This window comes from Myotis lucifugus, unplaced genomic scaffold (genome assembly GCF_000147115.1).
Source record: "Myotis lucifugus unplaced genomic scaffold, Myoluc2.0 scaffold_101, whole genome shotgun sequence".
NCBI classification, from domain to species: domain Eukaryota; kingdom Metazoa; phylum Chordata; class Mammalia; order Chiroptera; family Vespertilionidae; genus Myotis; species Myotis lucifugus.
In genome coordinates, this window is record NW_005871149.1 from 1,163,530 (window position 1) to 1,176,950 (window position 13,421).

Below are 13,421 nucleotides of genomic sequence, written 5' to 3' on the forward strand. Positions count from 1 at the left end.
AGAGAAGGCGAAGGAGAACAGGCCATTTGTAGAAAATAAAAAATCAGTAGCTGCCATTTCCTCTGAGAAGTCTTCACTGGCCACCTTAGCTAAAGAAGACATTCCTATGATTTTATTTAAATCCATGTTCTTGTTTCCTTCATAACATCTTAATGTATAGTTTTGTTTGTTGTGACTGCCTTCCCCAGTAAGATACGGATTTATTAAGGCAGTATCACTTCAGTACTGCTCATCACAGTGTCACCAGTCCCTCTGATCATGCTTGGCACACAGAAGGTAGTTAAAAAATGGGCTGAATGAATAAAAAAAGGATCAAATGAATGAGTGTAATGAATTCGTTGGAGCCGAGTTCCAGAAAGGGTAGTTGGGCCAAAGTCGGCAGGCCCGAGAAATCCCCGGAGATTCTGAAGGGGACAGAGACGTGACAGCGCCGTGTTTGAGGCATGTCAGCAGCAGGCAGGGTGGAGTGGATGGAGGGAAGAGATGGAAACAAATGATATCCACTCAGTAGCCTAGACTGGAGCTAGTCCAGTGGGCCGACCATGAGGTGATGGAGTGAGAAGAAAGGCAATGAGAAAGCTGCTACAAGGGCAGAAATGACTACATTTGGTAACAGACGAGATGGGGACCGTGAGAAAAAGGAAGTAAATGATGACTCCAGTGTCTTGAACTCACGGTGCAGCTCAAGGGAGAGATTATGAAGAATTCCTCTTTGGGACAGAACACAGACACACGTGGGTATGTTGAAATCAAGGTGAGATGTTTACTGAGCATCACCTCTGGGCACTGAAGGTAACATCGCGTAAGAAAGACGTGGTGTCTGCCTTCCCTGAGCTGGTGAAAAAGGCCATGACGGCAGCACGATGGAGCAGTAGGGGAACAGCACAGGGTGCCATGGGAGTGGACAAGCTTGCCAGTGAAGAGTGTTACATAAGGAAAAAAAGGACCTAACCCAGAATCATTTAAAATGTGAACTTGAGCAGGTGGTGACCTGCTGGTTTGGCTCAGTGGACAGAGCGTCAGGCCACAGACTAAAGGGTCCCAGATTCGATTCTGTTCAAGGGCACATACCAGGTTGCAAGCTAGATCCCAGGCCCTGGTCGGGGCATGTACCGAAGGCAACCAATCGATGTGTCTCTCCACTGTCTCTCCCCTCCCTTCCACTCTCTCTAAAAACCAATGGGAAAATATCCTCAGTGAGGATTAACAATAAAATTTGAACTTGATCTTAAATCTGTACTTCCTGGAATCAAGTGGGTAGAGGAGAGATATATGAAAAGAAAACCAAATACTCTGTTTTTGTTTTTCTCCCCCCATTCTATATTCTCTTTTCTCCAAGCAATCCAAAGTATAAATAGATTTTTTAAAGTCTACAGTATTTGAATTCTCAATCACAAATACAAAGCAATCTACCAACACTTGCTGAGCTCATATGATGAATATGAATTACTATGAAATATACAAACTAGCTAATTTGAATAATTTTAGTATATTATTCATAATGTGATGAAATGCTTTTGGTTTATTGTTTAATCCCATTTTAACTAGCAAATGGCAATTACCCTAATTAAGAGAAAAATTTCCCCCAAACCGACAGATAAAACTTCTTTGTAAAATGGTATTTTACTGATCAAATTCCCTCTGAAATAATTCCAGTCATTCAGATAGTTTTCTGGGTTACTGTTGTCAATATTTGGGGACATACCATCATACGTTCCACTTTCTAATAATGCTCCACTCTCTTCCAGTGCTTTGAACTGTTCAACAGAAATGAAATTATAGTCCACCCCTGGTACTTCCCCATCTCTGGGGGCCCTTGTGGTGCCTAAGGAAAAAAACAAAAACAACAAGAAAAAAATAGGTTGGAAGTGCTTTTAAACTTACAAAATACTGTAAATAATAGAATATATAGCCTATAGAGAACACATGGAGAAACAGAACATTGAATATATTGTACCTACTAGAATGAGGATCAGGAAATCTGAGGCAAGTTAAGATTCCTAAGTGAACGCAGGACAATAAATAACGTAGGATGAGTCAATAAACTTGAATAAACCTACAGGTAGCCATAAAATTCAAAACTACAAAGACTATAAAATTTTAGTGTCAGAGAAAGCTTAACTTTCTAAGACACAACAGTTAATTCTTCTTTTAAACCGCAGATATCATTCCTTAACATATAACAATCCACCAATGATAGACTTCATTTTTAGGTAGCTAACATATTTTTTTCTTCCTTAGAGAAAAGAAACGAACATTCTACTTACTAGACGCATAAAGGACAATTAAAAGAAAAAAATTTAAGGTCTTTTAATGAACTGTATTTTAAAAACTTGGACAAATATTAATTATGAAATTATTTTAGGTGAATAAAAAGGCTTAAGGCTTAATAAAGGTAGGTATTTACACATTGCTTCTTAGCCATTATTCTCAAGTAATTCTTAAAAATTAAGCAGTAAGTAAGCTGTTCAATGAAATTCAGCAACAGAGCACTAAATTTTATCTGCTAAGGAATTCATGCTAAAGTACAGTTGATCCTTGAACAATGAGGGGGAGGAGCACCAACCCCCTAACACACAGGTGAAAATCCGCATAGAACTTGTGACTCCCCAAAACACAACTACTGTCGTCCTTTGGTATCCATGGGGATTGGAGAAAATAGGGTCCCGGTTGAACTCTCAAAACCTATGTCAACATTCTAGCACCCCCAAATCGATAACAATCCTAATTAAAAATATTAATACAGTTTAAGTGCCATGTTAAATTCCTAATTATAAATACTAGAATCAATAAAATATTTTGTTTTTTAAAAAAATGTATTTTTATTGATTTCAGAGAGGGAGGGAGGGGGGATAGAAACATCAATGATGAGAGAGAAATCATTGATCAGCTGCCTCCTGCACGCCCCCCACTGGGAATCGAACCCACAACCCAGACATGTGACCTGACTGGGAATTGAATTGTGACCTCCTGAGTCATAGATCGATGCTCAACCACTGAGCCACACCAACTGGGCCTTCATGTGTTGTCTTTTTTAAAGAAAAGAAAAGGTAGCTTGACAGAAAGGGGTACAAGGGAGGGTTGAGGCTACTGAACGATGAAGATAAGGCAAAATGTGCAATAAGCAATTTTAAGATAAAGCACATGTTCCAATTGAGAAAAGAGGCCAAACTGAGATGAATGAGCATCCTGCACAGCCCGCGTCATTCAGCTGTGTTTGTATATTCAGTGTTTATTTGCTGCTACTTGATGACGCGAAACATGAACTTGTTCAGGAAAATGGAATACAAACCACTATGACCTCAATTGAATTGACATCGTTCTCCTACCGACTCACCAATCACATAGGAACTTATTTGCACCACGGAAACAAATGTGGTAGCAGAACAGAGAGTATCTTTCCCCACTCTACTTTTTTTTTCACCTTTGAAAAAATAACCTTTTGAAGACTGATGTTTTTTTCATGTTAATGTCGTTAACCTTATCAATCCTTTCCTTTATAGCTAATGCTTTTGGTGTCTTGAAGAAATTTTTTCCAAGACCCTGGGGAGAGGCTGTATGCTTTTTAAAAAAGCATCACAGCTTTGCCTTTCATGCCTAATACTTCAATGCACTAAGATGGTTTAATTAGGGGACCTGGCGAGAGGTAGTGGTCTACTTTCCTTTTTTACCAAATGGCTACTCAGCATGATTTACTGAAACGACCATTACTTCCCCTCCGATTCACCACAGGGCTTCTGTCACAGAAACTTACATAGAATTGTCTGTGCAAGACTGGGTACCCATCACTGGGCTCTCCTGCACATCCCACCTACCTCCTGACCACTCCTGCACCATGGATGGGGTAATTACGTTTCATGATAAATCTTGAGATGTAGTAGAGCAAGTCTATTGATTTTGTTCTTTAAGAAAGGGGGGGAGAGAGAAACATCCATTTGTTTTTGTTGTTCCACTTATCTATGCGTTCATTGGTTGCTTCTTATGTGCCCTGACCACAGATCGAACCCACAATCTTGGCATATTGGGACGATGCTCTAACCAACTGAGCTACCTGGCCAGGGCCAATCTTGTTTTTTTCTATGCGTAGCCTTTTCCATCTAAATTCTGGATCCAAATAAACAAGCTAAAAATGTTGGGATTTTTGTGGAGTTAGATTGAATCTATTAATCAATTTGAGAAGGACTGATATCTTTGCCATATTGTGTGCACAAGCAAGAAATCTCTGCCAATATATTTAGATCTTCAATGTCCCTTAATTTTACCTTACAGAGATCTTTATAGTTCTTTAAGGATTAATTTCTAGGTATTTCAAATGTTTATATTATAAAGGGTATCTTTTTATAAACTTCCATCTTGTTGATGGTATAAAAGAATGTAATTGTGGGAACTCCTTCGGTCGCTGTATTCCGATATCATTTACCTACAACAAAATTCACTAATTCTAACAGTACAATTCTGTGAGTTTGGGGAACCATCACAATTGATAGGGGAAATGAGAAAAACGTATCATATTTCTCCAGTGAGAGTTAAAGGTTAACAATTTGACACAGAGATGCTATAGATTTGAAGGAATCTACTGATAGCAATGGAAAGCAAGAGCAGGAAACACCGCAAAGCAGAATCAAAGGTTAAAGCTGGCATTTCCAGGGACCAGGACAGAGGCGTGTGGGGAGCGGTGGTCACCACCTGCTCAGTCTTCCCTGCAGCTGTTCCCACAATTCAGTGTGTGGTCAAGCCCTGCCTGCTAACGCTGGTCTTCCTTGCAAATACAGTATTATTAACATCAGGTGCATTTGTACACTATGTAATTCTGTGAGCAGTATTCCCAAAATACTACAACTTTTGAAGGCTAAAGGAGTCCTTAAATGGACAGTTTTGCGTGTGAATCTGGTAATGATGTTAGCCGGATTAGGCGTTCTGAATGGTATAATACTGTCTCACGGCGTTCCTGGCACTTTCCACGGTCTGAGTATTAGCTACAAGTTCCCGTGCTTTGCAAACAGTTTAACAGGAGGTGTGCAAAGAGAAGATGCGGAAATCGACGTGGAACACGCCAACCCGATTCAGAAACTGGTCTAAAATCTGAAGTAGAAGCAACATGGAGTTCAAAGGCAACACCAAAATCAGGGCCAAGAGACAAAATATTTTCATCATTAAAACAGAAAGCAAGCTCAGACGAACGGCCAACGACTGACGCCCAATTTAAAGACGCTCTTGGATACACGCTTCCAATCTGGTGAATATCAGCGCGAGACAGAGAAATTTATGTCTAGGATATTTGTTACCCAACAAAGGGGAGGCGAGCAGGTAATGTAACTGATACTTTGTGTGCTTTAAAATTCCATTGAAGGAGTGAAAAATTCACGTAGTAAATATGTGTGATGGTTCCTTTCAAATTTTATAATTATTTTTATTTTGTGTTAACGCTCCCCCTTTTTAAGTTGATCTATCAGGCAATTTAAAAGTGTTACTAATAATCGTGCTATAGGAGTCCGTAATGGTAACAAACCAGCAGATTCAGTGTCCTTTTCTCTCTTTAAGCACATGGAGCTCTCGGGAGAAGCCACCCCGCCCCACGGTGCTTGGAGCCGTCATTATTGCTGTAACGGTCACCTGCCGCAGTCATTTTGGGTCCCAAGGTACTTGGTTCAGCTGGCACTTCTATCGCAATCAACCAAAAATTACCCTGTGATTAAACTGTGATGCCACTTCTTGTCCTGAATTACAAACACCCGACTTCCCACTGGCTGGCACCTGGCACTGTACTGAGCCCAAGAACACAACCAAAACCAAGTCTAAAATTCCTTCCTGCGGGGCCTGTCCCCCGGGGCCACGGCCAGTGTCAATGCCGTATCAGCCAGGGTCCAAGCAGGAGAGAGAAACCGCATGGTAACCCGAACAAGGACGGCTTAATATAAAGAATTATTAACCGCTAGAGGCCCGATGCACAAAAGTCATGCAAGAATAGGCCTTCCTTTCCCCGGCTGCCGGCACCAGCTTCCCTCTGGCACCCGGGACCCGGGCTTCCCTCCCAGCCCCGGCTTCGTCTGGAAGGACATCCAGTCTAATTAGCATATAACGCTTTTATTATTATAGATTCCCGAGGAACTAACTAAGAGGGAGTAAAAGGGAACTCTAAAGCACACCGCCCTAGAGCTGAGGGAGAACACCCAAGTGAGGAACAAACTTGGAAGAGCCCTCCGGCCTGGCTCAGTGGTTGAGCTTTGACCCATGAACCAGGAGGTCACAGTTCCATTCCCGGTCAAGGGCACAAGCCCGACTTGTGGGCTTGATCCCCAGGAGGAGGCGTGCAGGAGGCAGCCGATCAATGATTCTCTCTCATCATTGATGTTTCTCTCTCTCCCTCTCTTTGAAATTAAAAAAAATATATTTAAGGAGGAAAAAAAAATAACTTGGAAGAGAGGGACACTCCCAGCCTGGGAACCAGACCTCACTGGAGGAGTGGCTCCCCGTCCTCGTCCTCAGGAGGCGGCGGCAGGGAAATGTCTGCTGGGCCCTGGATGAAACTGACAAGCCAGCTCCCTAAGGTGGTGTGTGGAAGGTGCCAGTAAATTACTAGAGAACCAGCTGGGATGCTGGCTGGACTTGCCAGATCCCACTGAAAACCACATGCGGGGAGATTACTGAAATGTGGGGAGCAGCTGGGGTGCCCACGGAACGCGTCAGGAAGCGGAGGAGTCACTGGTGCATGCAGCTCACAAAGCCACCTGGGAAGGTGTTGCTGATTCGCTGCTGGGAAGCCCCACAGCTGCACCCCCACTCCACCCCCACCCCTACCAGCCTCTGGGAAGCTGCCTGCTGGTAGGGGCTGACATTGCAGAGTGTCTTTTTGCAGGCAGGATCGGGGGAAAGACACTGGCAACTTCCTTCCTTTGTTGTTACCAATAGTTCAGTCACAAGCATGTTCGCTGGACCCTTTGGGGCTGGCTTAATTGCCTTTGCGAACACGGGCCTGCAGGAGCTGGTGCGAGGCGGGAGCCTGACAGGTCTCTGGGGCAGGCTGGTGAGAACTCTCCCGCCCGGGGCAAGCGCGGGGACTGGGGAAGCAAGCAGCTCCCGGAGCCCCTGGCCTGGCCTTGGGGGGGTCTCACGCAATGCTCGGCTCAGGGCTTAGCAGCAGACCGGGGGCGCTTGGGCAGACTGCTGGGCTCTGCCCGGCTCTCCCCCTGAGCGAGGCCCAGCGTGCACCCAGGCAGAGGGTGAGGAAATCAGAGGACCCCTTGCGTGCGTCTCCTTTCTGTCTCAGGGCCCCCAGTCATGCTCTGTCTCTACTGCGGCAACGGACAACTGCAGCGCCCATTCTCTTTGTCATTAGTTTTGGCTGCTCCATTGCCTCAGATTTTGTCGGTGGGGAACCCCCAGGTGGCCTTTTTTTAAAAGTCCTTCTGATGTGTCCCCATCGTTTGTTAAGCATTTATGTACTCTCTGGTACAATGAGATGTTCCAAGCTCATCTTGTATTTCCCTTGCCCCACACCTGGAACCAGAATTTTCTCCACGAAGATCTGGTATCGTTTAGTGAAGGAATAATATTCAGAGACCCATGGGGTTGTGGCCACCTCCATTAGCAAGCGAAGCGGTCCTGTGAGGATCTGAAAGGCTGCAGCTGTGTGGACCCTACGGATTAAAACTACATAAATGGTAGCTCCTTTCTAGGGCAAAACCTCACACTGAGGAGAAAGTGCAAAACTAGGACAGAAGTAAATTAGAAAGAAGATCCAAGGAAAAGTGGCAGAGGGCAGCAGAAGGTACAGGCACTTATTTTATTAACTTGTCTTAACAAGGACGACGGAGCTCTAGAGCTAGGAACCTAAAACTGCTACCCTGAGACACCCGGTGTAGACAAAGCACCAAGTTCCTTACAAGGGAATGACAATCAGATTATTTCAGAATTTTTCAGAACAATGCTTTACAGCAAAAGACAACTGACTAATATAATTAAGACAGACCAGGAAAGAAAATATGAGCCGACATTGCATATCCGTCCAAACAAACTTGAAGTATAAAAACCACAAGCAAACGGCTGCGGTGGTCTAGTGGGCCCTTCCTAGCAAGTCTAGTGGAGAACAAGCTTTAGACAACCATGATCACTGAAGGAACAGCAATAGGCCTGGCGAGTGTGGCTCAGTTGGTTGAGCATTGTCCTGTGCACCGAAAGGTTGCCGGTTCGATTCACTGTCATGGCACATACCCGGTGGTGGGCTCGATCCCCGGTAGGGGGTGTGCAGGAGGCAGCCCATGGGTGTTTCACTCTCACATCGATGTCTCTCTCACATGGATGTTTCTCTCTCTGAGGCTCAGGAGGATTAAGTGAAGCAACTAGGAAGATGCTAGAATCAGGATTTTGAACTCCGTCTTTTGCCTAGCTCTTTGCCACTACATAAGGCTATTTGTTTTTAAATCCAAGCAAGAAAGAGTGAGGTCTAAGGCAGTGCAGAGGGACAGATGTTTAAGAAGCATCATTGGAAAAGCCTGGTAATGGACTGGGCATTGTGTGAGATTAATAACAAGAAAAAGAAATTGAGAATTTCAGAGCCATTACAAAAGCTGGCATCCACAAGGAGGTAACGATAGTGAAAAGGAAAACAGAGCCGAATGTCCTTTTATGCCTTCGTAGTGTTTACTGCTTTTTACTCTTCACCAGACCCACGCTAACTACAGCTAACACTTAGGCATACATGATTTCTTGTTATGTGTTTTATCAAAAAACCCAAAACACTGTTACAACAACAACGAGGTCCTATGAAAACCATTAAGACTGGAGTAGAAACACCAACATCAATGTCAACATTCAAAATAGTTGCCAAAAGGAAGGCACTGCGTTTTTCTCCCCCTTTTTTCCCCCTTTGGGGATGGGGCAGACTTTAAAATTAGCAAAGTCCTCGTAGTCAATACAAAAATGTCTCCATGTGCGAGGCACTGAGAGCACAGAAGTCTTTTTCCTGCTCAGGCTGTAGAAATTGATTTATAAGAATAAAATCTAGTTAGCAACATGTACACAGATTGACTTTTCCAAAAGTCCCAATATAGAATCTTTGGGTTTTTCTACTTTGAAAACCAAAACCCCTGAAAGTTCTCCGAAAAATGTTTCTCCTTCTCCAACTTCTGTTGCATTCCAGGGCCCCACCTTAGTCTTCACAGTTTCATATGAGATGCTCTACTCTAATTCGTTCTAGAATGTTCGGCCAGTTACATAAGGATCTGTTTCTTTTATTCCGTTTCCTACTTACAGGGAATGGTTCTCAAGTAGAGATTATCTCTGATCACTTGCTGCAGTTTGTGGTCAATTGATCCTTTCTGAAACTGAAGACTCAGGTAATGTCGCAAATCTTTGTTAATGACTTTGCCTACAAGAGAAAACAAAAGAAGACAAAACGCGTTAACTGTTAGCTCTCCAGTTAAATATTGACTAAATACCCTTACACAATAAACAGAAAATGAACAATAAAGAGAAATCAGCATATTTTGCTAAAAGCAAGATAACCAACACCCAATTATTAAAGGCACTATAATTAAAATATATACATGATTTTACAAGGTAGGGGAGGGAGATGGCATCGGTCAGAGAAGACAACAAGGTAAGTTCACTGGGTCCCATGGCTTTAAATACCATCTATATGCTGACAACTTCCAAATTCTCATCACCTCTCTATTCAAATATGTTCTCGCCACACTGACCATCTTCCTGACCTTTGAAAAGGCCAAACGGGTCCTACCTCAGTGCCTTCTCTCACTAAATTGAACAGGCATTTTCCATCCACTTACTTGACTCCGTGATACAATGTGAATAAAACAAGAGCGCAAGATTCTTTTCTTATTTGTGGGGGAAATGGGAAATAAAAAGAGGAATATGAGGGGAGTCTCCAGGAAATAGTAAGTAGAAAAATGGAGGACTGAAGACATCTGATAGCAATGAATTTTTAGTGAGAGCTGAACTTAAAATGAAACCCAAAGCAATCCATACTGTTGAGTGGAAAGACCTCAGATAATTAGGAAAGAGCAATGCTAAGACAAAATAGATTATCTTACTGAATAAGAAATAACTGCTTAATTAAAATGTACTCTTTTATTTTTTAAATATATTTTTATTGATTTCGGTGAGGAAGGGAGAGGGAGAGAGAAATAGAAACATCAATGATGAGAGAGAATCATTGATGGGCTGCCTCCTGCATGCCCCAACAGGGGAATTGAGCCCGAAATCTGGGCATGTGCCCTGACAGGGAATGGAACTGTGACCTCCTGGTTCTTAGGTCGACATTCAACCACTGAGTCACGCTGGTCGGGCTGCTCTTTGTTTTATTTGAACAGCATAGTTATGACAAGGTTAGATAAATCAAAAGGTTACTACAGATCAGTTCATTCTTTTCACCCATATGAGAGGGTGCTAATATAAGCAGGAAATCAGAGTCCTTCTGAAGTTAGAGATAATATTCAGATCCTTAACTGAATACACACAAACCCAAATGTCCCTGTTTTGCCAAAAATAGATGCTAAGGAAGCCGGGAACTTCTATGATGAAAGGAAACCTGAAAGCCCTAGCCGGTTTGGCCCAGTGGATAGAGCGTTGGCCTGTGGACTGAAGGGTCCGGGGTTCAATTCCAGTCAAGGGCACATGCCCGGGTTTCGGGCTTGATCCCCAGTAGGGAGTGTGCAGGAGGCAGCCAATCAATGATTCTCTCTCATCATTGATGTTTCTATCTCTCCGTCTCTTCCTCACTGAAATCAATAAAAATATTAAAAAAACACACAGTAAAATAAAAAAAAGGAAAAGAAAAACTGAAAGATATTCACAGGGAGAACACAGAAGAATCCCTAATCTCACAGATTGCTTCTGCCAGGCATTTAGGGACCCCATCAACTGGAGTCCAATCCACATGGGAGCATATTATTTCATTTGTTATTTATATCATAGTACTTGTTTGTCGCTGGGTAGAAGGAACCCCTAATTCATAATCAATACCGCACAATCTCATTGCTTATGGAATAAAAACATATCCAATAATGGGTTCAACAAGTCAATTATAAAGGTTAACCAATTATATGGGTTGGTGTTCCTTAAGATTAATAATTAATAATGAGCTACACTAGCTACAGCAGTCATCATAGACTTCCTTGCTTCAGGAAACCAAAAGAATTTTCAGAAGGGGACAGCATGTTACTGTTGCCTCTTTGATACGATTCTAGGAAAAATTTTTAAGAATAAATAACCTGTACAGGCAGATGACTAAAGTGATGAGAGGGCCAGCCAACAGTCACTGCAGAAGAACCTATATTATCAAATGTACATGAACTTCTGCCTTTTGTGTAGGCAGCATTTCACAGAAACTTGATATGTCAAAGGCATGAAACACATCTACCCGGGGTTAATGTAGTTGTTGTTAAACAAATAAGAAAAAAGGCTCCTCACAGTAGCATTCTCACCCAGCCAGCCTTTGCTCTGGGCGCTGAGCTCGTTCATTGACTTCTAAGTGATTTATAAGTCAGGTTGATTTATGAAAGTTACAAACAGATCTATCTATCTAAAATACAGCTCAGGTGGGGAAAGGCCTACAACTGAAAGTTCAATCATATAAATTCAGGCACGCTAGTTTTGATATATAAATCCTTAGTCAAAAGAACTCTGAAGTAGAAATCCACACTTTCTGAATATATGCAAATTAATATCCACTCCTGGGTCTCTCTGAGGCATCGGTGTGTAGGGTCACTGATTACTACTTAGATAAACCCTGTGGCATGCTGGCTTAGGTGTGGCCACAGGAGCAGCTGTACATCAGCCTAAATGCCAACATGTCGTTGTCTTTCCATGAGGATAGTCTAGCAAGTGGCTGGCAAAGTCTCCTGAAGTCGAGATACGACATGTCTTTAGCATTCTCTAATCCAGTCATTACAAAAATCAAATAAAAAAAATAGAAAAATGAGGTCTGTTTGACATGTCTTATTCTTATAAATTCACATCGATTTGTGGTGATCATCCCATTCTTTTCTAAGCACTTACAACACTGTATTTTTTAAAAACAATCTCTTCAAATTTTGATTGCAGAGAAAGACAAAAAACATATGATTTCACTTATATGTTGGATCTAAAGAACAAAATAAATGAACAAAACTGAAACAGACTCATAGACTCAGAGAGCTAGCTGGTGGCTGCCAGCGGGGAGGGAGGTTGGGGGCCTGGATGAAAAAGGTGAAGGGATTAAAAAGTACAAATTGGCAGTTACAAAATATTCAAAGGTATGTAAAGTACAGCACAGGGAATAGAGTTAACAATCCTATCTAATAAAGATGGAATATGCAAATTGACCATTACACCGTCACAAAGATGGCGGCGCCCATAGCCACAAGATGGTAGCACCCAGTCCCCTCAACCCCGCCAGAGTGCCCCAGTCCTTTCAGCCCTGGCGGGGGGGGGGGGGGCCCAGGGCTGGCCCGAGGCTGAACATTTTTAACCGCTTCGTCTGCCCAGCCACCAGGGCAGGCCGAGGTGCAGGCAAGCCTCGGATGGCAGCTTCCCAGCTGCCCAGAGATGCCCGAGGCTCAGGTAACTAGGGCCAGCCGAGGCTTGTGCTGCTGGCAGTGGCAGCAGCAGAAGTGTGATGGGGGTGTCACCTCCTGCCCCTGAGGGCTCCCGGACTGTGAGTAGGCCAGGCTGAGGGACCACCCCCCTCCAGTGCATGAATTTTCATGCACCAGGCCTCTAGTATTGTAATAACTATATATGGTGCTGTAAGTATATATAATAACTATATATAAATATATCAAGGGGAAGGAACACCTTGTAAAGTATGTGATTGTCTACCCACTGTGCTATACACCTAACACTAATGCAAAACAATGTTGAAAGTAAACTGTAATTGAAAAATAAATAAAGTCAGGGAAGTGGACTTGAGTTTTCACCATCTACTTTATGTACTTTGTCTTTTTAGAAACTGGGACATTTGTTTCTCTTCATTCTCCTGGTACTTCCCACATCCTCCATAGTTTCACAAAGAATATTGACAATAACCCCAGGATCGTATCTGAGATTCCCTTCAACTCCTGTGAGGCCATTCAGTTGAGTCCTAAAAACTTAGATTCATTTAAAGTGAATGATCCTCTTGCTATCTCCTAATCTTCAAAAAAAATGTAATTTCACCTGTTTGGGGTTGTTTTATCTTTTACTGTTGGAAAAGTAATTCTGCTAGTTCGAGATCATGGAAGCCAGTGATCTAACCAATGCTGATTGCTAGTCACATTGCTTATTGCTAATTTCATCTATGCTATCTGAAATAGGCCTACAATCAGCTAACACTAACATCTGACAGTAAGCCTACTTTTCCTTCTTGTTGCTCTCACTCCAAACAACCTTGAAAGCTCTTCGTGCTCTCTGAAGTATCACAGCTCCTTGTGAGCTTCCTTTAGAAA

At 42.7% G+C, this 13,421-nt stretch overlaps 1 protein-coding gene across 1 annotated transcript in view; it reads right to left on the reverse strand.

Moving 5' to 3' along the window:
- MAGI3 (membrane associated guanylate kinase, WW and PDZ domain containing 3) overlaps window positions 1-13,421 on the reverse strand; it is a 168,337-nt gene that overhangs the window by 47,366 nt on the left and 107,550 nt on the right. The window contains exons 3-4 of the mRNA XM_023757013.1: window positions 9,251-9,367; window positions 1,706-1,825 (exon numbers count right to left, since the gene is read on the reverse strand). Coding sequence (XP_023612781.1) covers window positions 1,706-1,825; window positions 9,251-9,367 — 237 coding nt within the window. The remainder of the gene's footprint in view (window positions 1-1,705; window positions 1,826-9,250; window positions 9,368-13,421) is intronic.